The sequence below is a fragment of the Tachyglossus aculeatus genome, chromosome 11 (assembly GCF_015852505.1).
Source record: "Tachyglossus aculeatus isolate mTacAcu1 chromosome 11, mTacAcu1.pri, whole genome shotgun sequence".
In the NCBI taxonomy this organism is placed as follows: domain Eukaryota; kingdom Metazoa; phylum Chordata; class Mammalia; order Monotremata; family Tachyglossidae; genus Tachyglossus; species Tachyglossus aculeatus.
In genome coordinates this window covers 2,919,416-2,940,766 of record NC_052076.1, presented here as the reverse complement: position 1 = coordinate 2,940,766, position 21,351 = coordinate 2,919,416, and the positions used below count along the sequence as shown (strand labels likewise).

The 21,351-nt window shown below is 59.9% G+C and overlaps 2 protein-coding genes across 3 annotated transcripts in view; one reads left to right on the top strand and one right to left on the bottom strand.

The window, feature by feature from the left end:
- The first annotated feature begins 3,188 nt into the window (after positions 1–3,188).
- On the top strand, positions 3,189–15,665 carry VSIG10L2 (V-set and immunoglobulin domain containing 10 like 2). The gene is given in 16 exon segments (XM_038753511.1): positions 3,189–3,376; positions 3,631–3,754; positions 4,097–4,202; positions 4,590–4,937; positions 5,218–5,493; positions 5,769–6,044; positions 9,299–9,568; positions 9,854–10,114; positions 11,978–12,274; positions 12,348–12,510; positions 12,512–12,654; positions 12,959–13,081; positions 13,206–13,230; positions 13,343–13,419; positions 14,531–14,668; positions 15,410–15,665. Coding segments are annotated over 16 exon segments (2,904 nt in total). The 3' UTR covers positions 15,499–15,665.
- A 2,857-nt stretch (positions 15,666–18,522) lies between these two features.
- The window catches only part of CDON (cell adhesion associated, oncogene regulated), a 115,091-nt gene continuing 112,262 nt past the window's right edge, over positions 18,523–21,351 (bottom strand). For both annotated transcript variants that reach the window (XM_038753897.1, XM_038753898.1), the window contains 2 exons: positions 20,709–20,974; positions 18,523–19,241 (listed from right to left, as the gene is read on the bottom strand). In XM_038753897.1, coding sequence (XP_038609825.1) covers positions 19,072–19,241; positions 20,709–20,974 — 436 coding nt within the window. In that variant the 3' untranslated portion in view covers positions 18,523–19,071. The remainder of the gene's footprint in view (positions 19,242–20,708; positions 20,975–21,351) is intronic.

Below are 21,351 nucleotides of genomic sequence, written 5' to 3'. Positions count from 1 at the left end.
CAGGCCATGCTGCTTCCCTTACATCAATCAATCGTATTTATTGAGCGCTTACTGTGTGCAGAGCAGTGTACTAAGCGCTTGGGAAGTACAAGTTGGCAACATATAGAGGCGGTCCCTACCCAACAACGGGCTCACAATCTAGAAGAACAATGAATATACACATTCCCTGCCCCCAGAGAGCTGACGGCCTCAAGACCCAAGAGCTCCGTGTCCTTGGGTAGGGGAGGGACCTCATTGGGGTCCAATCGGACCCCCGAGGCGTCCCATCCGCTGTTTTAGATCCGGACCAGAACCCTTCACTTCTCCAGGCCTTTCTGACTCTGCTTTTTCTGGGTGCCTCTGACGGCTCCTTTGGGGTGGTTGCCAGTCCCTGGAGGACCCCAGGGGGTTGTTGAGTGTACAGGCTCGAGGCCCGCCTATCTGCCTCCCAGGCAGGGTTCCTGCATTGAAGGGGTATTTTTAGAACTGCAATTTTTGTTTGGGAACATGGCAACTCAGATTTTCCCCTGTTGAGATCAGTTTTTTTTCTCTCCCACGTGTTTGCTTCCAGAAGGCTGGGCTGAGCTTGATCCTTCCCAGAACGACAGCACGAGGCTCCCTACCCCTCCACTCCCCCCCCCCCCCGCCCCCGCACGAATCCTGGCCTCTTGGGGGGGCCCCCCGCTCTGCTCCCTGTCACCATCCCCACATCATTCCTCTTTCACTTCTCCTAGGCTCTGCTCCCATCTCCTCTGGCCTTCCCCACTCCTCCTCACCCTCTTTCCCCTTCTCGTTTTGGGGGGACCAGAACCGTCACCTTGTGGGCAGCGGAGCTGGACGCTGGGATTAAACCGGTCCTCGGAGGCTGGGCCCCCCCCCCCATCCCCACCTTCTCCCTCTCCCCTTCCTCCCCACAGCATCAGGCTGGTGTCCGGTGGCTGCTCATTTTCCTGCCCCCCACCCGACCCTGGGCCTCCCCGTCTCCACCGTGGCCATCGGAACTCCTTCCAGCTCTCTCCCATCCCTGCATCTCACCATTCCCCCCCAACGGGTCTAAGTCGCGGTGGTCCCCCGTGGCCTCATATCCCCTGGAGTCTCCATGGCTCCCGCTTGACCCGCCACCTGAGAAGCGGCAGATTAGTGTGGCCTCAGATGAGCCACGCCAGCTTAACCTTTACCGTGCTGCTGGGCGAGTCACGGTGTCGCCCTCCTCGCCGCTACAGTGGCAGAGGTGACATTGGCCGCCCACCTGCCTGCTGGGGGTCCGGGCAGAGTCCCAGGAGAGCGGGAAGCCGGCCGGGGGCAGCTCCCACCGGCCCCAGGTTGTTTCTGTTGGCCAGTCGGGAGCGGGTGGGAGTCCGGGCTTGGAGCCGGGCCAGAGAAGCCAGACCAGGTGGGGGGGAATCTGCCCTCGGAGTCGGAGCTGGGCACCGAGCCCACCCTGCACGCTTCCCCGGGAATGCGGCCGGCCGGCTGGCTGTTGCGGCGTGAGCCGTGCCGGTCTGCGCTGTTGTCCCGGACACCTCGCCGGGTCGGGCGGGCTGCTGCAGCCCCCACCACGTGCAGCCCCTTCTAGAGAAGCAGCATGGCTCAGTGGAAAGAGCCCGGGCTTTGGAGTCAGACATCACGGCTTCAAGTCCCGGCTCCGCCACTTCAATCAATCAATCAGTCGTATTTATTGAGCGCTTACTGTGTGCAGAGCACTGTACTAAGCGCTTGGGAAGTACAAGTCGGCAACACATAGAGACAGTCCCTACCCAACAGTGGGCTCACAGTCTAGAAGGGGGAGCAGAGAACAAAACCAAACATACTAACGAAATAAAATAAATAGGATAGATATGTACAAGTAAGATAAATAAATAGAGTAATAAATATATACAAACATACATACATATATACAGGTGCTGTGGGGAAGGGAAGGAGGTAAGATGGGGGGATGGGGAGGGGGACGAGGGGGAGAGGAAAGAAGGGGCTCAGTCTGGGAAGACCTCCTGGAGGAGGTGAGCTCTCAGTAGGGCCTTGAAGGGAGGAAGAGTCAGCCGTGTGACTTTGGGCAAGTCACTACTTCTCTGGGCCTCAGTTCTCTCATCTGTAAAATGGGGATGAAGACTGGGAGCCCCCAGTGGGACAACCTGATCACCTTGTACCCTCCCCAGTGCTTAGAAAAGTGCTTTGCACATAGTAAGCACTTAATGAATGCCATTCTTCTTCTTCTTCTTCTTCTTCTTCTTCTTCTTCTTCTTCTTCTTCTTCTTCTTACTATTATTATTATTATTGGGGGAGCCCTTGGGACCGGCAGGCCTGGCTCACCAGGGGTGCAAGCCCTCAAGTCCTTCAGCCTCCGACTGCTTGGCCGGGAGTCCCGCTGGCTCTAGAGAAGCAGCGTGGCCCAGTGGATAGAGCCCAGGCCTTGGAGTCAGAAGGACCTGGGCTCTCATCCCAGCCTTGCTACTTGTCTGCTGTGTGACCTTGGGCAAGTCACTTCACTTCTCTGGGCCTCAGTTCCCTCATCCGTAAAATAAGGACTGAGTCCGATGGGGGACAGGGACAGTGTCCAACCCAATTATCTTGTATCTACCCCAGCGTTTAGAACAGTGCTTGGCACATAATAAGCGCTTAGCAAATACCACAGTTATTATTTTTTTATTATTAGAGCGTGTTGTCATCCATCGCCCATGATACAGCCGGAGTTCTGGGGGCGGCACAGGGAGAGAGCCTTGGCTCTGGCCGGTCAGATATGACAATGCTTGATGACTGGGTTCAGGGAGATCTCCATGCTGGACCCCCACCCCAGCCCCCTACCCGCTCTCTCTCAGGCCCAGGTTAGTCTCTAAGGAAGTGGGCGACCACCCCGCATATGGACCGGGCAGATTTTGTAGCTGCCCCCGGCCCTGCTGGCCCTCGTTTGTGTGGTCTGCACCCCAGGCTGCCCTGGGCCGCTCTGGTCGACGGCTCTGCCACCTTGGTCCTCATTTTCCCTACCCCTTGGGTGGTTCAAGGGGAAATGGAGCCAAGTTGCACCCCCCCAACCCCCCATCTTTGAGCAGGAGTGTGAGAGCCAGCTTTCCCGGCCTTACTGCTGCCAGCTCCTGGCTGGGGGTGCTGTCTTTGGCATCCTGAGGGATGTCTCAGGAGCAGCCAAGGGAGGTGAGGCTGGGGGCCCAAGCCAGGTGAGGTGAGAGGGGGAGACTGAGGTGGGATGGGTAGTCATGTTCGCCAAGGATCAGAGGGAGGAAGCCAGGACCAGAGAGGAGATGGCTGGGGGCTGCAGCTTGGGTAACATCGGTGGGGTTGGGGGAGCGGGTGGAGGGGCTCCACTCCAGCAGACCTGGATCACGTTAGCCCCGGAGACAACACCTGCCCAAGGCCCTGTGGCCCCGAGAAGGAGCCTGCAGAGGTGGGGAAAGGCCAGAGGCAGCACTGGGGGAAACTGCGTCCAACTTACCCGTGACCTTGCTGTTCTGGGGGTTGGTCGGGTCCCAAGTTCTCACCTTACATTGCCTAGTAACCCCAGCCTGGCACAGAGCCCCTTGGCCCACCCCAGATTCAGCATCTTGCCAGGGCAGGAACCCTCCTTCAGACCCCCTGACCCCCATGGCAGTCTTCCCTCTGAGCTGCGCTAGCCCCCTCCCCTTCCCCTCTCCCTCCTAGGTGGAGGCTGGTGTGGGGGGATGTTTGGGTCGGGGGGATGCTGGCCAGGCTGGAAGCCGCCACCCTGGGCCCCTTTCCCTCCCTGACCTGGGATCTGGGGACCGGGACGCTCCGGGCCGGCCGGGCAGCCTGGCACGGATGGGCCCCAAGACTGTCCCAGCCACACCACAGTCTGCTGGGCATTTTCAAAGCCTTCGTTGAGTGTCCAAAGGGCCCTCCTCCCCACCTGCCTCCCCCCCAAACCGCCGCCCCCTACCCCTCTTCCTTCTGCCCCCACCGCCCCCCGACTTGAGCCCCAGCCCCTGCATTATGTATGGCGGGCACCAGCCGGGATAAATAATTGACCGTGAATCTAAGCTTCAGAGTAACAGGAGAGTCGTGGGGAGGAGCCATCCTCGGGGGCTGCTGGAGTTGGCAATCTGAGCCCAGACCCCCAACAGCCTCCCGCCCGCCACCGCCTAAGCAGGACCCAGGCCACTCGTGGGATGGGGCCATGGGGCAGGGGCCGGGCTGGTCCCTCCTCTTCGGCCCCTTGCTGGGACTCCTCTACGTCCTGCCAACAGTGACCGCAGGTGAGTGATGCTCTGGCCTCTCCCTGGGCCCCCCAGCCACGCTCTCTGTACCCAACCCCATCTCCCCCCAGCCCCACCCTGGGCAGACAGTACCCTTCTCGGGCATCAAGGTGGTCCCCTTGGTTCACTACCAGCTCTATTCCCTCTTACCTTCCCCCTACCCTCTGCTGGGAGCTCCTGAACCCTGGCCCCTGAGCCCTCATGAGCTGTTTCCCTGCCCTCCCCGAGGGGCAGGAGGACCCAGGGAAGCTCTTCTAGACTGGGCTCTATATGTTGCCAACTTGTACTTCCCAAGTGCTTAGTACAGTGCTCTGCACCCAGTAAGCGCTCAATAAATACGATTGAATAAATGAAAGCTCCTGATCCGTCCCCTCCCTGCCCCGACAGGCCAGCACCCGCCGGCCCAGGATGCCCCTTCACAGGAGCTGAGCCAGCGCGGCGTGCGGGGGGCCTCGGTGGAGCTGGCGTGTGGCGGGGTCCCTGCCCCCCAGGTGGTCTTCTGGAGCTTCACCCCGCCTGGCTCGCTGGCCCCCTGGCTCGTGGCAGTCAGCAGCGGCGGAGAGGTCCAGGTGGAGCAGGCGGCCGGGGCCCTGGGCACCGTATCCCTGAGGAACAGCAGCCTCCGGCTGGGGGCATTGCGGGAGGGTTCCCACGGCCGCTTCCTGTGCCAGGCCATGTACAGCGCGGGCGGCCGCATCCGAGTCACCTACACTCACATCGCACTGGAGGTTTTGGGTGAGCTGGGGCCCTTTCGCAGGGCAGCGCCACTACCCCCGGCTGTGGAGCCCCCACTCTGTCCATCCCTGTCACTGTGTCCAGCCCCCACGTTGTCCATCTGTAGGACTAGAATCCATTTGAATGCCCTGTTTGAGTGCCCTCAAATCCCCCAGTCTGCTCCCCTTCTCTCTCTCCCTCACCTCCATCCCCTGTCCCTAGCCCACCCCCACAAAGGGCTGAGGCCGTCACCCCCGCCCCAGCCCTGACACCCCTCCCCGTCCTCCGCTCCTCCCCACAGTGCCCGTGTCCAAGCCTCAGGTGCGGCTCAGTGACCCGACGCCGGTGGAGGGCACGGCGGTGGTGGCGGGGTGCGCCGTGCGGGACGGCACGGGCCCCATCTCCTACAGCTGGCAGAGCCGGGGCCCCGCAGGCCGGGCCGGGCCCGGGGACCTGGCGACGGGGTGGCAGCTCAACCTGACGGCCGTGAACCGCAGCCAGACCGGCTGGTACGTCTGCACGGCCCGCAACGAGGTCAGCAACTGGACCAGCGACGCCGTCTACCTCGACGTGATCTGTGAGTCCTTCCCATTATCACCATTATCACCCCACTCCCTCGCACTCTGCGGGGCCGCTCCTCCTTGCCCCAGCCCGTGCCAAGGCGAGCCCTACATAGAGGCCGGGGAGTTGTGTCCCCATGGTCAGTGCCATCCTCCCACCCCGCCTCTGCTGCCACCCACTGCCCTGGACCCCTCCACCCTGAGACGGTGGCCAAGGCCAAGGGGGAGATCTGGCCTCCAGTTGGGGTCTTCCAAGCACTGACCCCCGCCGTTCCCCACTTCCCTCACCCAGTCGGCCCCGACGAGCCGGTGGTCAGCATCGAGCCCTTCGCCACGGCCTACGGCGGCTTCGTAGCCATCGAGCGCGAGGAGGTGACGCTCGCCTGTCAGGCCTCCTCCAACCCTCCCAGCCACTACGTGTGGCTGCACGACAGCGCCCAGGTGCACACGGGCCCCGCGTACGTCATCCCCCGTGTCGCCCGCGCCCACGCCGGCTCCTACACCTGTCTGGCCCTGAACCCACGCCTGGACACCCGCACGCAGACCACCGTCCAGCTGACAGTCCACTGTGAGTGTGGCCTGGGCCCGGCTCCCGCTGCGGCCGCTGGCCTCCCCGGGTCCGGGCAGGGCCGAGGACCCATCCCTCTTTCTCCTCCCGGCCCCCAGGGAATCCTCTTCTCCCCGGCAGGACTTCCAACAATGGGCAGAGCCTCCAGGGTGGGTACAGGGATTAGAGGAATAAAGGCGAGGCTGGCAAGAATGCATGCCCTTTTTGCTCTCCACCAGCCTGAGGTGCCCGGGCGTGGGCGAGGGCCTCCAGTTTAGTCCGACATGCCAGCCTAACCACCCGGCAGGTCAGGGTTATTTACAAAGAGGCGCCGATTATGTGCAAGCACTGTGCTAAGCGCTTGGGAGAACACAGTAGAGGTGGCACACCCAATCTTTGCCCTCGAGCTTGCAATCTAGCAGGAGAGGCAGACATGAAAATAAATGAAAGATAGCAGAAGCCACCGAGCAGAAGGAAGGATATGTAAGTGCTGTGGCCTAGAGTGCTCAGGGGGTCCTCACCCGAGGGTGTAGGGGATCCAGAAGGGAGGGAAAGTAGGGTGGGGGAGATGAGAGATTAGTCAGGGAAGGCTTCCTGGAGGAGATATGATTTTAAAAGGGCTTTGAAGGTGGGGATGGTGGTGGTCCGTCAGATATGAAGAGGGAGGGAGTCCCATGCCGGGTGAAGGACGGGAGCAAAGAGTAGACAGCAAGAGGCAAGGTCAAAGTCCAGCGAGTTGGTTGGCATTTGAGGAGCAAAGCCTGTTGTGGGCTGAACTGTATATAATAATAATGGCATTTATTAAGCGCTTACTATGTGCGGAGCACTGTTCTAAGCGCTGAGTAGTGGGAGATCAGGGATGTGAGGTAGGAGGGGGAGGACTGACTGAGTGCTTTAAAGCCGAGGGTGAAGGATTTCCGTTTGCGGAGTTGAGTGGGCAACCGCTGGAAGTTTTTCAAGGGTGGGGATGTTCTAGACTGTGAGCCCACTGTTGGGTAGGGACTGTCTCTATGTGTTGCCAATTTGTACTTCCCTAGCGCTTAGTACAGTGTTCTGCACACAGTAAGCGCTCAATAAATACGACTGATTGATGTGGGCTGAACTTTTTTTAAGGAAAATGATCCGGGCAGCAGAGTGAAGTATGGACTGGAGAAGGGAGAGGCTGATGCAGTAGTTGAGGCAGGATATGACTGCTTTGACCAGTGTGGTAGCAGTTTGAATAATAATAATAATAATTAATGATACTGATGATGGTATTTGTTAAGTGCTTACTATGTGCACAGCACTGTTCTAAGCACTCGGGTAGGTGGTCCCAAGTGGGGGCTCACAAGCAGCGTGGCTTAGTTGAAAGAGCCCGGGCTTGGGAGTCAGAGGTCGTGGGTTCCAATCCCAGCTCCGTCACTTGTCAGCTGGGTGACTTTGGGCAGGTCACTTAATTTCTCTGTGCCTCAGTTACCTCATCTGTAAAACGGGGATTAAGACTGTGAGCCCCACGTGGGACAACCTGATTATCTCGTTTCTACCCCTGCACTTAGAACAGTGCTCGGCACAGTGTAAGCCCTTAACAAGTGCCATCATCATTATTATTATTATTATTATTATTCCCCATTTTACAGAGGAGTTTACTGAGACACAGAGAGTGAAGTGACTTGCCCAAAGCCACACAGCTTATGAGTGGCGGAGCTGGGATTAGAACCCAAGATTTCTGACTCTCAAGTCTGTACTCTTTCCACTAAGCCATGCTGCTTCCTGGAAGGGACAGATACAGGAGATGTTTTGAAGATAGAACCGACAGGATTTGGTGACATTCATCAATTCATTCATTCAATCGTATTTATTGAGCGTTTACTGTGTGCAGAGCACTGTACTAAGCGCTTGGGAAGTCCAAGTTGGCAACATCTAGAGACAGTCCCTACCCAACAGCGGGCTCCCAGTCTAGAAGGCGGAGACAGAGAACAAAACGAAACATATTAACAAAATAAAATAAATATGTGGGCTGAAGGAGAGAACTGAGTTGAAGATGATGCCAAGGTTACAGGCTTGTGAGACGGAGGATAGTGGTGCTGTCTACAGTGATGGAAAAATCGGGGGGTGGAGAGGGTTTAGGGGGGAAGGAGAGGAGTTCGGTTTTGAACATGCTGAGCTCATGAAGAAATGGGATGAAATGGGAGACTGCAGAGGAGGAGAGAGGACTGGGCTGGAGGGGTAGATTTGGGAGTCGAAGCGTAGAAGTGGATGATGGGGAATAGAAGGGGACCCAGAACGAAGCCTTGAGAGACACCCCCCGGGTCCCGACAGGTAGGGGGTGGGAGATGAAGAGCCCCTGGAGGAGACCAAGAAGGAGCAGCCAGGGAGATAGGAGAAGAACCTGCTTTCTATCCTCCTTAACCTGTGAGCCCCGCTGAGGGTGGAGACTGTGCTCGACCCGATCATCTTCTATCTACTCCAGCGTTTAGTACAGAGCTTGGAACATGGTAAGCTCTTAATGAGCACCACAGTGAATATTATCGTTATTATTAATGATCCAGGAGACGGCAGTGTCAGTGAAGCCAAGGGTAGGTAGCGCTTCCAAGAGATGGGGGTTTGGTCCCCAATTCCCCGCCCCGAGAGGTGGAGGAGGATTAAGATGGAGTAGAGGCCGTTGGATGTGGGAAGGAGGAGGCCGTTGGCGAGTTTAAGAGAGGGCCGTTTTAGGAGAAGGGAAGGGGTGGAAGCCAGATTCCAGGGGGTTAAGGAGAGGAAGTGGAGGTAGCGGGGTGTAGAGGACTCACCGTAGGAGTTTGGAAAGGGATTACGGTAGGAGGAAGATGGGGTCATAAACTGGAGGGGCCGAAGGGTCGACGGAGGGTTTTTTTTTAGGATGAGAGCGGTGGGGAAAGAGCCCGCCGGTGAGGTAGAAACAGGCCTCGGTGTTGGAAACTTCTAGACTGTGAGCCCACTGTTGGGTAGGGACCGTCTCTATATGTCGCCAACTTGGACTTCCCAAGCGCTTAGTCCGGTGCTCTGCACACAGTAAGCGCTCAATAAATACGACTGATGGATTGATTGATTGAAACAGGAGCAAACCCTGTCCCAGACCCAACCCCGGGGGGCCGCTGGGGGCCAGGACGCATCCGGTGGGGAGGGAGGAGGGGGTCTGGAGCCCGCCATGGGTGAGGGCGACTCTCCCCAGAGGAGGGGGAAACTGAGCCACAGGGAGGGGCAGGGCCCGTGGCCTCCTGCCGGGTGGAGCGGGGAGGGGGCCGCTGCCCGGGTCTCTGTCCTGCCTTGGCCAGACCCTCCCTCGGGGCAGCCCACCTGCACCAGCTCGGCCAGCCCCCAGACCACCGTGGTCCTGCGCTGCTCCTGGCCCGGGGGCTTCCCACCCGCCCAGCTGCACTGGGAGGGTCCGGAGGGGGCCGAGGGGGCCGAGGGGGCCGGCCACCCCTCCCCGTCCCAGGCCACCTGGAGCCCCCCGGGGCCTCGGCTCCTCAACGGCAGCAGCTTCACCTGCAGGGCCGCCCACGCGGCCCTGGCCCGGCCCGCCGCCTGCACAGTGACCTTCTGTGAGTCCTGGTCGGGGGGCCCGCTGCGGGGTCCCTCTCAGTCCTGGACGGGGTGGGGGGGACGGTCTGCAAGCTGCCCCTCCGCGAGGGGGGCTTGGGGAGGGTGAACAGGAGGCCCTTCTGGGTTCCGGCGAGGGTCGATGGGGCGGGGGGCGCGGGGAGGCCTACGCGGGCGTCCGACAGGGAAGTTCTGCAGGCAGCGCCCTGGAACAACGGGGGCGAAGAAGAGGGACACTCCCGCCGTGAACCTTGGGCTGACCTCCCCCCCGACTTATTCTGCTGTAGGGGAGCCCTCGGGGAGCCCCTCCTGCGCCACCACCGTCACCGCCGCCCCCCACTTCCTCCTGCTGAGCTGCGAGTGGCCCGGGGGCCACCCTCCGCCCCTGCTCACCTGGCACGAAGGGGACCGGCCCCTGGCCGGGGGTGCCCACCCTTCACCCGCCACCCACGTCCTCGGCGTTCACGGCCGGCTGGCAGGCAGGGAGTTTGTCTGCACGGGCTCCCACCCTCTGCGGGCCCAGGCCCCGGGCTGCCGCCTGCGGCTAGGTAAGAAGGTGGGTAGACGGGCACAGGCCACACAGTGCCCTATGCCCATGTCTTCCCCCGTGGGCCTCTCTCAGTGTTGGTCTCCATCTTGTGTCTCCGTCTGTGAAGAATATTAATAACGATGATGGTCTTCGTTAAGACTGTTTAGACTGTGAGCCCACTGTTGGGTAGGGACCGTCTCTATATGTTGCCAACTTGTACTTCCCAAGCGCTTAGTACAGTGCTCTGCACACAGTAAGCGCTCAATAAATACGATTGATGATGATGATGACTGTCTCTATATGTTGCCAACTTGTACTTCCCAAGTGCTTAGTACAGTGCTCTGCACACAGTAAGCGCTCAATAAATACGATTGATTGATTGATTAAGTTCTTACTATGTGCCAGACACTCTTCTAAGCCCCGGAGAACGTACGAACGAATCAGGTTGGACAAAGTCCATGTCATTCATTCGTTCATTCGCTCAATCGTATTTATTGAGCGCTTACTGTATGCAGGGCACCGTACCGGGCGCTTAGAAAGTACTGTTCGGCCAACAGAGACAATCCTTATCCAACAACGGGCTCAGTCTTGATCCCCAATTTACAGACGAAGGAACTGAGTCCCAGAGAAGTGAAGCGACTTGCCCAAGGTCACACAGCAGACAAGTGCCAGAGGCGGGTTTAGAACCCAGATCATTCTGATTCCCAAGCCCACGCTTCGTCTCCCTCTGTGAATGTCTCCCTTTGGGTCTCTGTCTCCCCGTCCCCATGGAGAGCAAGGTGAGTGGACAGCCTAGACTGCAAATGCGTGCCTCCTCCCGCTCCTCTTGTCTCCCCCCCGCACCCCCCAGTATCATAATAATAATAATGACGGCATTTATTAAGCGCTTACTATGTGCAAAGCACTGTTCTAAGCACTGGGGAGGTTACAAGGTGATCGGGTTGTCCCACGGCGGGGGCTCACAATCTTAATCCCCATTTTCCAGAAGAGGGAACTGAGGCCCAGGGAAGTGAAGTGACTTGCCCAGAGTCACACAGCTGACAAGTGGCGGAGCCGGGGTTTGAACCCATGAACTCTGACTCCAAATAATAATAATAATAATGTTGGGTAGGGACCGTCTCTATATGTTGCCAACTTGTACTTCCCAAGCGCTTAGTACAGTGCTCTGCACACAGTAAGCGCTCAATAAATACGATTGATTGATTGATTGATTGATTGACTGTGAGCCCACTGTTGGGTAGGGACCGTCTCTCTATGTTGCCAACTTGTACTTCCCAAGCGCTTAGTACAGTGCTCTGCACACACTAAGCACTCAATAAATACAATTGATTGATTGATTGATTGATTGATTGACTGTGAGCCCACTGTTGGGTAGGGACCAGCTCTCTATGTTGCCAACTTGTACTTCCCAAGCACTTAGTACAGTGCTCTGCACACAGTAAGCGTTCAATAAATGCGACTGATTGATTGATTGATTGACTGTGAGCCCACTGTTGGGTAGGGACCATCTCTCTATGTTGCCAACTTGTACTTCCCAAGCGCTTAGTACAGTGCTCTGTACACAGTAAGCACTCAATAAATACGATTGATTGACTGATTGATTGATAATGGCATTTATTAAGCGCTTACTATGTGCACTGTTCTAAGAACCGGGGAGGCTACAAGGTGATCAGGTTGTCCCACGGGGGGGGGGCTCACAGTCTTAATCCCCATTTTCCAGATGAGGGAACTGAGGCCCAGAGAAGTGAAGTGACTTGCCCAGAGCCAGCCGACAATTGGCGGAGCCGGGATTTGAACCCGTGACCCCCGACTCCAAAGCCCGGGCTCTTTCCACTGGGCCGCACTCTCCTCCCGCTGACCGCCCCCCGTCGTGTCCCCACAGAAGCCCCCCAGCTGGCGGTGGAGCCTCCCGGGGTGTCGCTGCTGGAGGGGGGCGAGGCCCGGCTGGACTGCGAGCTCCGGGGGGGCACGCCGCCCATCCGGCTCCTGTGGCTGGACCCCCGGCAGCGGCCCCTGGGCCCCGGCGCCCCCCACTACACCCTGCGGCCCGCGGGCCAAGGGCGCGGGCTAGGCCTCACCGTCCGCGACGCCGAGCCGGCCCGCCACAGGGGCACCTACCACTGCGAGGCCCACGGCCTCCTGGGCACCGCGCGGCGCGCCGTCCGGCTGGACGTCCGGAGTGAGTGACGGGCGGCGGGGGGCCGGGCCCCATGCTGGGGCCCGTCCCCACTGACCCCCCAATGTGCCCGCAGGGTACCCGCCCCCGCCCAACGTCACCATCAGCCGCCTGACCTACGGGCGCGGCCATCGCCACGTGCTGGTGGAGTGGGCCACCCGAGGGCCCGGCAACCTGACGGCCTTCCTGCTGCAGAGGCGGGCGGGACCCCCCCGCCTCGCCCCCCGGGGGCCCGGTGCCCTGGGAGACGGCCACGGCCGGCAACGGGCCCCACAGCCGGGCCCGGCGGCTGGGCGGCCTGGACCCCGCCGTCCTCTACGCCTTCCGCGTCCTGGCGCTCAACCACCGCACGGCCGGGCACCCCTCGGAGGGGCGGACGCCAGGTGCCGGGCTCTCCCCACCTCCCCTCTCTCCCCCGCCGGAGGCCTCTGGGGCAGGGCAGGACCGAAAGGCCGAGAGAACCCCGCCCTCCTCTGGGCCTCAGTTTCCCCCATCCTGGAGGCAGGTCCTGGCTCCCGCGGGATTGGGGAATGGACCCGACAGCCCCCTCCGAGGGCCCCCGTCCCTTTGCTGTCGGTGGAGGGCTAGCAGAGCTGCCCACCGACTGCAGAGGAACGGGGCAGAGGCCCAAGGCCTCTCCCCCATCCCCACCCGGGTCTTCCCTGGTCCCGTCCCCCCCTTCCGCAGTGGATCCGCCGTCCAGCATGGTCCCCGCGGTCCTCGGCGCCTCCGCCTTGGCCACGGCGCTCGCCTCGGCCGCCTCCCTGCTGCTGCTGCTGTTTGCCGCCCGCCACCCGGCCGCCTGCCCCCGTGAGTGCCCCGGCCGCGCCGCCCCCTCTGACCGGGCACCCCCGCCATGCCCCCTGACCCCGAGCAGGGGGGATGGAGGCGGCCCAGGCAGCTCACTTGACCTCACGTCCCCTTTTTCCTGCAGGACTCGGCCGCCTGCTCGTCCCCGCGTGAGTGACCGGAGGCGGAGGCCCGGAGTAGAAGGGCGGTTGGCTGGTGGGCGTGGGGTAGGGCCCAGAGTGCCCACCCGTCACTCACACCGCTTGCCCTCTGCCCCCACAGGGCCCAGCTGACCAGGCAGCACCCAGGGGATGACCCGCAGGCCGGGGAAGCCGTGCCCGCGGGGCCGGAGCGAACAGGTGAGCGTGGGCATCGTCGCCGAACCAACGTCCGGTACTGAGCGCCCGCTGTGGGAGTGGGTGATAGACACCAGAGCTAGAAGTGCCGAGCCTGCCCTCGGGGAGCTCTCAAGCAATCAATCGTATTTATTCAGCAGAGCGCTGTACTAAGCGCTTGGGAGAGTACATACAACGGAATTAACAGACGCGTCTAGCAGGACAGACCCCAAATGACTTCTAATTAGGAGGGAAAGGGGTACTGACCAGCTGAGGTTGGGCAGAGTGGGGGGCATGGGAGGACACCTGTATATATGTATATATGTTTGTACATATTTATTACTCTATTTATTTTACTTGTACATATCTATTCTATTTATCTTATTTTGTTAGCATGTTTGGTTTTGTTCTCTGTCTCCCCCTTTTAGACTGTGAGCCCACTGTTGGGTAGGGACTGTCTCTATACGTTGCCAACTTGGACTTCCCAAGCGCTTAGTACAGTGCTCTGCACACAGTAAGCGCTCAATAAATACGATTGATTGATTGTTGGGTAGGGACTGTCTCTATATGTTGCCGACTTGGACTTCCCAAGCGCTTAGTCCAGTGCTCTGCACACAGTAAGCGCTCAATAAATACGATTGATAGATTGTTGGGTAGGGACTGTCTCTATATGTTGCCGACTTGGACTTCCCAAGCGCTTAGTCCAGTGCTCTGCACACAGCAAGCGCTCAATAAATACAATTGATTGACTGACAGAAGGGGGGAGTTGGTGAAGATGGGAGCCAAGGAGAAGAAACTAAATCAGGGAAGGCCTCGTGGAAGCGACGTAGCTTCGGGAGGTTTTGAAGAGGCGGTAGGGCTGAGGGCTGGTGGGTTTGAAGGGGCAGGGAGTTGGCGTCCTTCGGAGCTCATGGTGGGCAGGGAACGTGCTTACCGCCTCTGTTGGAATATACTTTCCCAAGCGCTTAGTACAGTGCGGCACACTCAGTAAATACAAGCGACGAGAGCGAGCTTGAGAGGAAGCGAGAGGGCAAGCTGGGATGGAGCGGGAGAAGAGAATGGACAAAAAAGGAGGAGAGAGCCGGCTGGGGGGTCGGGTGCCCGCTGATGGTTTTTCGGAGTGGGGAACGTGCAGGAAGAACTTTGTTTTACGTAAACGATGCAGGCGGCAGAGCAGAGTGCGGCCTGGAGAGCAGAGGCGGGGAAGCCAGCGAAGGGACAGAGCCGGGAAACGTCCAGGAAGAAGAAAACACAGGATTTGACGCCAGACCACGTGAGTTGAAAGGAGTCAAAGATAAAATCCAAAATAGCGATGGGATAGGTGATAGCGATGGGAAGGCCCGAGGGAGCGACAGCGTTCGGAAGGGAGGGTGCGGAGCTCTGTTTCGGACGTGTTGAAAGCGAGGGGCTGGTGGGACAGCCACGGAGCGACGCCGGGAGCCAGGAGGAAATGAGACCCCGTAGAGACGGAGTGAGGTTGGAGTTGCAGGAGTGAATCTGGCATCCTCTGGGACAGCTGATGAACACACGAGGGAGAACAGCAACACAGGGCCTGGGGCCGTGAGAGGCAGAGGAAGAGCGAGAGAAAGAGAAGCAGGGGTAGGGGCCCACCCAGGTGTCAGGAAAAGCCAGGTTGGCTGGCATTTCTAGGAGAAATGCCGCCCCGCTGGCCAAGAGGATCAGCATGGAATGGAGGCCCATAGATTTGGCAAGGAGGCGGCCACTTGGGACTGTGGAGGGAACGCTGTAGGTGGAGGGAAGAGGGAGAAGGGAAAGGAGTTGGAAAAGTGGAGGCAGAGAGAGGTTTGGAGCAGAATGGAGGTGGGGAGGGGGCCCCGTGCTCTGTCCCAGCCCAGCAGGGCTCAGCTTCTTGCTGCCCGCCCTTCCAGGGCAGGAGCTGAGGGCAGCAAAACCTTCTTCTGGGCCGGGTGACCCGTTAGTTGTGTGGGAGATAGCGCTCTCCGCTGAAGCCTGGAAGCTCAGGTCCTCCCGTCCTCCCTCTCCCCTGACCCAGCTGGGCCGTCACCTGGGACTCCCAGCCCAGCGCCGGACACCGCCGACGCCCCGGTGAACGTCACCATCACGGTGACCGCCACGCCCTGAGGCCCAGTCAGCGCCGGCCAACCCCTCTCCTCACCGCACCCCGATTCCCCCGTCTCCCCGGCCGTAGTTCGGCTCCACCTCGAAACCAAGTCCCTCCGCTGCCGTTCTGCGCTCCTCTCCTCCTTGCCCCGCGGGTCAAGCCAGCGCCTCTGTTCTGTTTTGTTGTCCGTCTCCCCCTTCTAGACTGTGAGCCCTTGTTGGGTAGGGACTGTCTCTATATGTTGCCAACTTGGACTTCCCAAGTGCTTAGTACAGTGCTCTGCACACAGTCAGTGCTCAATAAATACGATCGAATGAATGAATGAACGGGGAAACCCCCATGGTTGGGAGGAGACGGAGCAGGGGCAACCCCGTTGGCATCCGGGATGGAAGAACTCTCTGGGGAGGCGGGCGGGAGGGACTGGGGCTTGGAAATCAATAAATGGCAGCCATGGGGGGCTGTTTCTGGGAGGGGCGAGCATCTTGTCTATCTGCCTTTTAGACTGTGAGCCCACTGTTGGGTAGGGACCGTCTCTATGTGATGCCAATTTGTACTTCCCAAGCGCTTAGTACAGTGCTCTGCGCATAGTAAGCGCTCAATAAATACGATTGATTGATTGATTGATTGCCTGCGTCCCGCTACCAGGACGGGGCAGGGCACAGGGTTGGAGCCCAAAGAGGAGGGGGACTCTCCTCCTGGTGAGCCACAGGGAGAGTAGCTCTCGGCCCTACTCCATCGTGGGGTCAGCAGGGGACAACCTCGCCCACTCCGTGCCCACAGCAGGGGCAGAGGCCCCAAGGGACCCCGGGGCAGGGCTGCCTTCTGACTGGGGCTCCTTTCCCTCGCCGAGGGAGCCCGGCCCCCCAGCAGGAGAGCTAAAGGGAGACGGGAGACTCTGTTTCCCGCTCTGGGTGGCAAGCGCGGTAGGGGCAGGGAATGTGTTGCTAATTCTGTTGTGCTCTCCCAACTGCTCAGCACAGTGCTCTGCACATTTAAGTGCTCAATCAGTACCATTCACTGATTAAGCCAGGGGCCTCTCCCCGCCGGGAACACGGAGAGGCAGGAGCCCCAGGGGCTGGCGGGGTCTGGGAAGGGGGAGCGGGAGGAAGCCCCAGGATTTGGCCAGGGGAGGTGGGGGAAAGCACAAGCCGGGCCTCAACTTGGGGCTGCTGCTGTGCCCCCGGACGATGCGGCAGCTGCCTCGGTGGCCGGTTTAGATGTGCCCCAGGGGACAGCGGGAAGGGTGGCGACTCAGCCGGCGGGTCTGGGTGTCTTCGTGCCCTCGGGAAAAGCAGGCTTGACCGCAAGTGCTCAGGGGGCGGAAAGACCCCTCGGGTCCCACCCCTGGTCAGACGGGCTCCCGAGGCGCTCAGCGTGGCTCCTGCGGCCAACAGCGGAGGGGCCCGGCCGCCCCCTCGCCCTCGCCTCGGTCTCCCGGGCCCGTGGCGCGCCACTGATGGGGACGGTCCACCCCTCGGGAAGCCGAGCTGACACGGGGGGGCTCGGTGGAAGCAGCTTTCTCTTTAATAGAAAATCCGCCGGCCCAAAGCGCCGGCCCGCCACTCCGTTTCGGACCTGTACAGCTTCAGAAACAAAGTTACAGCTTTTTTTTGTTGTTTTTTAGGAAAATATAGCATACTTTTTTTTCTATACGGTACAAAAACATGCAGCTGGAAGCCGGGGCCTTCCAAGACAACCAACCCAGGTGGAGGGAAAGGGGGTGCGGGCAGGGGAGAGGCCGTCAGCCACAGGTTCGGTAGCGGGGCGGGGGGGAAAGACCCGCGCCCGGAGGGCTCAGCCTGGACCCCCCCCGGCCAGCCCGGGGTGGAGGGAGGGAGGGTCTGGTCCACCAGAGGGTCCGGTCCAGGGCCGGCGGAGGGAGGGAGGGAGGGAGGGCTGGCTGCCTCCGCCCGTTCCGAGCAGGCTCCGGAGGGAAAGTTACCACGGCAACGAGATCCCACACCGAGGGCCACGGCACTAGCAGGAGGCCGGGAGCCGGCCAACTGGACTCGCTGCGCGAGCTGGAGGCCGCTCGGCCCCGCCAAGGAAAACAGGCCGGGGCCGTTTCCTGGCAGAGGCCGGCGGTATCAGGCCCACGGAGCTCTCCGCGCAGAGAAATGGGGCTCACGAAGCCTAAATACAAAGGCATTATATATAGAAACTCTTATAAATAAAATACCATACGAAGGGAACACTTAAAACAGTGTCAGGAACAATATATAAATAAAGCCGTCCGTCCGACCGTCCGTCCACATGGTGATGGACGCCGAGGGGGGAGCAGACGGTCCTCCGCGGTCCCCCTCGGTGTGCAGCCCGGGCCGGCAGGCCCCGGTTTACAAACAGGGTCTGTTTTCCCGCTGGAGGGGCCCGGCGGGCGCAGGAAACCAGGGGAGGGGCCGTTCCCTCGGAGCTAATTCAACGGAGGCGGCGGCGGGAAGAATGAAGCCAGTCTCTGGGCCGGTTGGAAAGGAGCAGGCCTCGGCCGGCGCTGGCTCCCGGCTCTCCCCGCGGGCACGAGGCGGCCTCCTCCGTCCGGGCCCGCTGCTCCGGGAACGAGGGCTCCGGTCCACCCCTCTCCCGGCCCCTTTCACAAATCCCGGCTGGAAGGGGGGAATGCCTGGGGGGGGTCGGTGGGAGGGACCCCGCCGCGGGCGAGGGGGACAGCAGCTCCCGTAGGGCGCGGAGACGAGGCGGGAGAGGCGTCGGGGCAGGGGCCGCGGTCCCCTGGCCCAAGGGCCGCCGCACTTACCGGGACTGGCAGAGCTTGGCGGCAAGACTTGTTCACTAGGCTGGCATTTTAAGTGTGCCACCTTGCACCTCCTCCCGCCTGCAGCCCCGGGCTGCGCCTTGAGAAGCAGCGGGGCTCAGCGGAAAGAGCCTGGGCTTTGGAGTCAGAGGTCATGGGTTCAAATCCCGGCTCGGCCCATGGTCGGCTGGGTGACTCTGGGCAAGTCGCTTAACTCCTCTGGGCCTCAGTTCCCTCATCTGTAAAATGGGGGTGAGGACTGCGGGCCCCCCGTGGGACAATCAGATCACCTTGTTACCTCCCCAGCGCTTAGAGCAGTGCTTTGCACGTAGTAAGCGCTTAATAAATGCCGTCATTATTATTATTGTGGGGCTAACTGGGCCCTGCCATGGGGCACGGGGGGGTAACGTCACTCGCCAACAGCTCCTCTCGAAGGGCCCAGGTTGGGGGGTCAGGGGCGAGAGCACCCAATTTGGGGGGCGCCCGGGGCCAATTTGGGGGGCGCTTCCCGCCCCCGCCCCTTCCCCGTGTGTCCCCAAGGGTCTGGTCCTCGGGAGAGGCGGCCCTGCCCTCTTCGGAGGGTCTCGGAGAACACGGAAGCCCCCTGCCGTGCTGGGGCCCATCACAGAACTTGATTACGCGATAGGGCTGCGCCACACACTGAAGGGACCTCTGTGGCTTCAATATAAAAAGGCAAACATTTGAAGATACATTCATACGACACGACTACTACACAAAAAAATAAATAGCGTCTCTCTGACTCTGCTTTCGGCTCCGGCCCCTCCGAGGCCCGCGCTGTGCAGTGGCTGGCTGGAAGTTGGGAATGTGGTCCCGGGGCCTCGGGGCCTCAGGCCTCCTGGGGCCGCTGGAAGTCCCCCAGAAGGCCGGACGCCCCCGCCGCGGTCACTCCGGGGGGCAGCCACGCCGACCTCTCGCTGCAGTCTTTGGACCCCCGCTGCAGGACCGGGGGGCTCCGGCTGAGGCCGTCCATCATCTCTGAAGGCAGATCGCCACCGCCTAATAATATAAGTAATGTTGGTATTTCTTAAGCGCTTACTATGTGCAAAGCACTGTTCTACGCGCTAGGGAGGTTACAAGGCGATCAGGTTGTCCCACTGGGGGCTCACACTTTTAATCCCCATTTTCCAGATGAGGGAACCGAGGCACAGAGAAGTGACTTGCCCAGAGTCACCCAGCTGACAAGTGGCGGAGCCGGGATTTGAACCCGTGACCTCTGACTCCAAAGCCCGGGCTCTTTCCACTGAGCCATGCTGGCTTCTGAAAAGAGAGGTGCCCGGAGTGGCAGGGGGCCGCGCCTGGGGCCCCGTGGCCCCTGGGAGACTGGCTAGGATCGGGAGTCCCTGGGGGAGGAGCCTCAGGAGAGGAAGGGTTAACACTTCTTAGCCACTGGGGTTGGGGGGGGGGGAGGAAGAAGAGGGAGGGGAGAAGGGGACAAAGAAGCAGCGTGGCTCAGTGGAAAGAGTCCAGGCTTTGGAGTCAGATGTGATGGGTTCAAATCCCGGCTCTGCCACTTGTCAGCTGGGTGACTTTGGGCCAGTCACTTCACTTCTCTGGGCCTCAGTTCCCTCATCTGGAAAATGGGGATGAAGACTGTGAGCCCCCCGTGGGACAACCTGATCACCTTGTAACCTCCCCAGGGCTTAGAACAGTGCTTGGCACATCGTAAGTGCTTAATAAATGCCATTATAACAATAATAATAATAATTATTATTATTATGGGTTCAAATCCCGGCTCCGCCGCTTGTCAGCTGGGTGACTTTTTGGGCCAGTCATTTCACTTCTCTGGGCCTCAGTTCCCTCATCTGGAAAATGGGGATTATGATTGTGAGCCCCCCGTGGGACAACCTGATCACCTTGTAACCTCCCCAGCGCTTAGAACAGTGCTTGGCACATCGCAAGTGCTTAATAAATGCCATTATTATTATTATGGGTTCAAATCCCGGCTCCGCCACTTGTCAGCTGGGTGACTTTGGGCCAGTCACTTCACTTCTCTGGGCCTCAGTTCCCTCATCTGGAAAATGGGGATGAAGACTGTGAGCCCCCCGTGGGACAACCTGATCACCTTGTAACCTCCTCAGCACTTAGAACAGTGCTTTGCACATAGTAATCGCTTAACAAATGCCATTATTATTATTATTATTATTATTATTATTATTATGGGTTCAAATCCCGGCTCCGCCACTTGTCAGCTGGGTGACTTTTTGGGCCAGTCACTTCACTTCTCTGGGCCTCAGCTCCCTCATCTGGAAAATGGGGATGAAGACTGTGAGCCCCACATGGGACAACCCCATCACCTTGTAACCTCTCCAGCGCTTAGAACAGTGCTTGGCACATCGTAAGTGCTGAATAAATGCCATTATCGTTATTATTAAAAAGAAGGGGGGAGGAAAGGGATGACAAGAAGGAAGAGCGGAAGCGTGAGGCCGAGGAGGAGGGAGCCCCATCCGATTGTAACACTCATACCTTCTGCCCGCCCCGAGATGGGTGGGTCCCTCCTTTTGTCCTGGCAGCACGGGGGCACGATGGGCTCCGGGCCCGCTCCGTCCTCACGGCTCTCCGCGGGCCCTCGGACGCCCCGTTCGGGGGCCACGGGAGCCCGGCACGCGGACCCCATCGAGGGGCCGAGGGGCTTCATCTCCAAACTGTCCTGCGGGTACGGGGCCGTCACGGAGACCGCGGGCAAGGGGCCGCCACCACCGCCAAAGGGGCCGTTGGTTTTGGTGAAACACCTGTACGAAGCGGGCAGAGTTCACATTAACCATTCATCCTCGTCCCACCCAAGCCACCTTCCCAGCGGTCCCCCCGGACCACCCGGGTGCAGCTGGGCGCCCCCCAACCTGGAGCCAGGGTGGCTCAGTGGAAAGAGCCCGGGCTTGGGAGTCAGAGGTGGTGGGTTCAAATCCCGGCTCCGCCACTTGCCAGCTGTGTGGCTCTGGGCAAGTCACTTCACTTCTCTGGGCCTCAGTTCCCTCATCTGCAAAACGGGGATGAAGACTGTGAGCTCCCCGTGGGACAACCCGATCACTTTGAGTCCTCCCCAGCGCTTAGAACGGTGCTCTGCACATAGTAAGCGCTTAACAAATGCTATTATTATTATTATTACTAT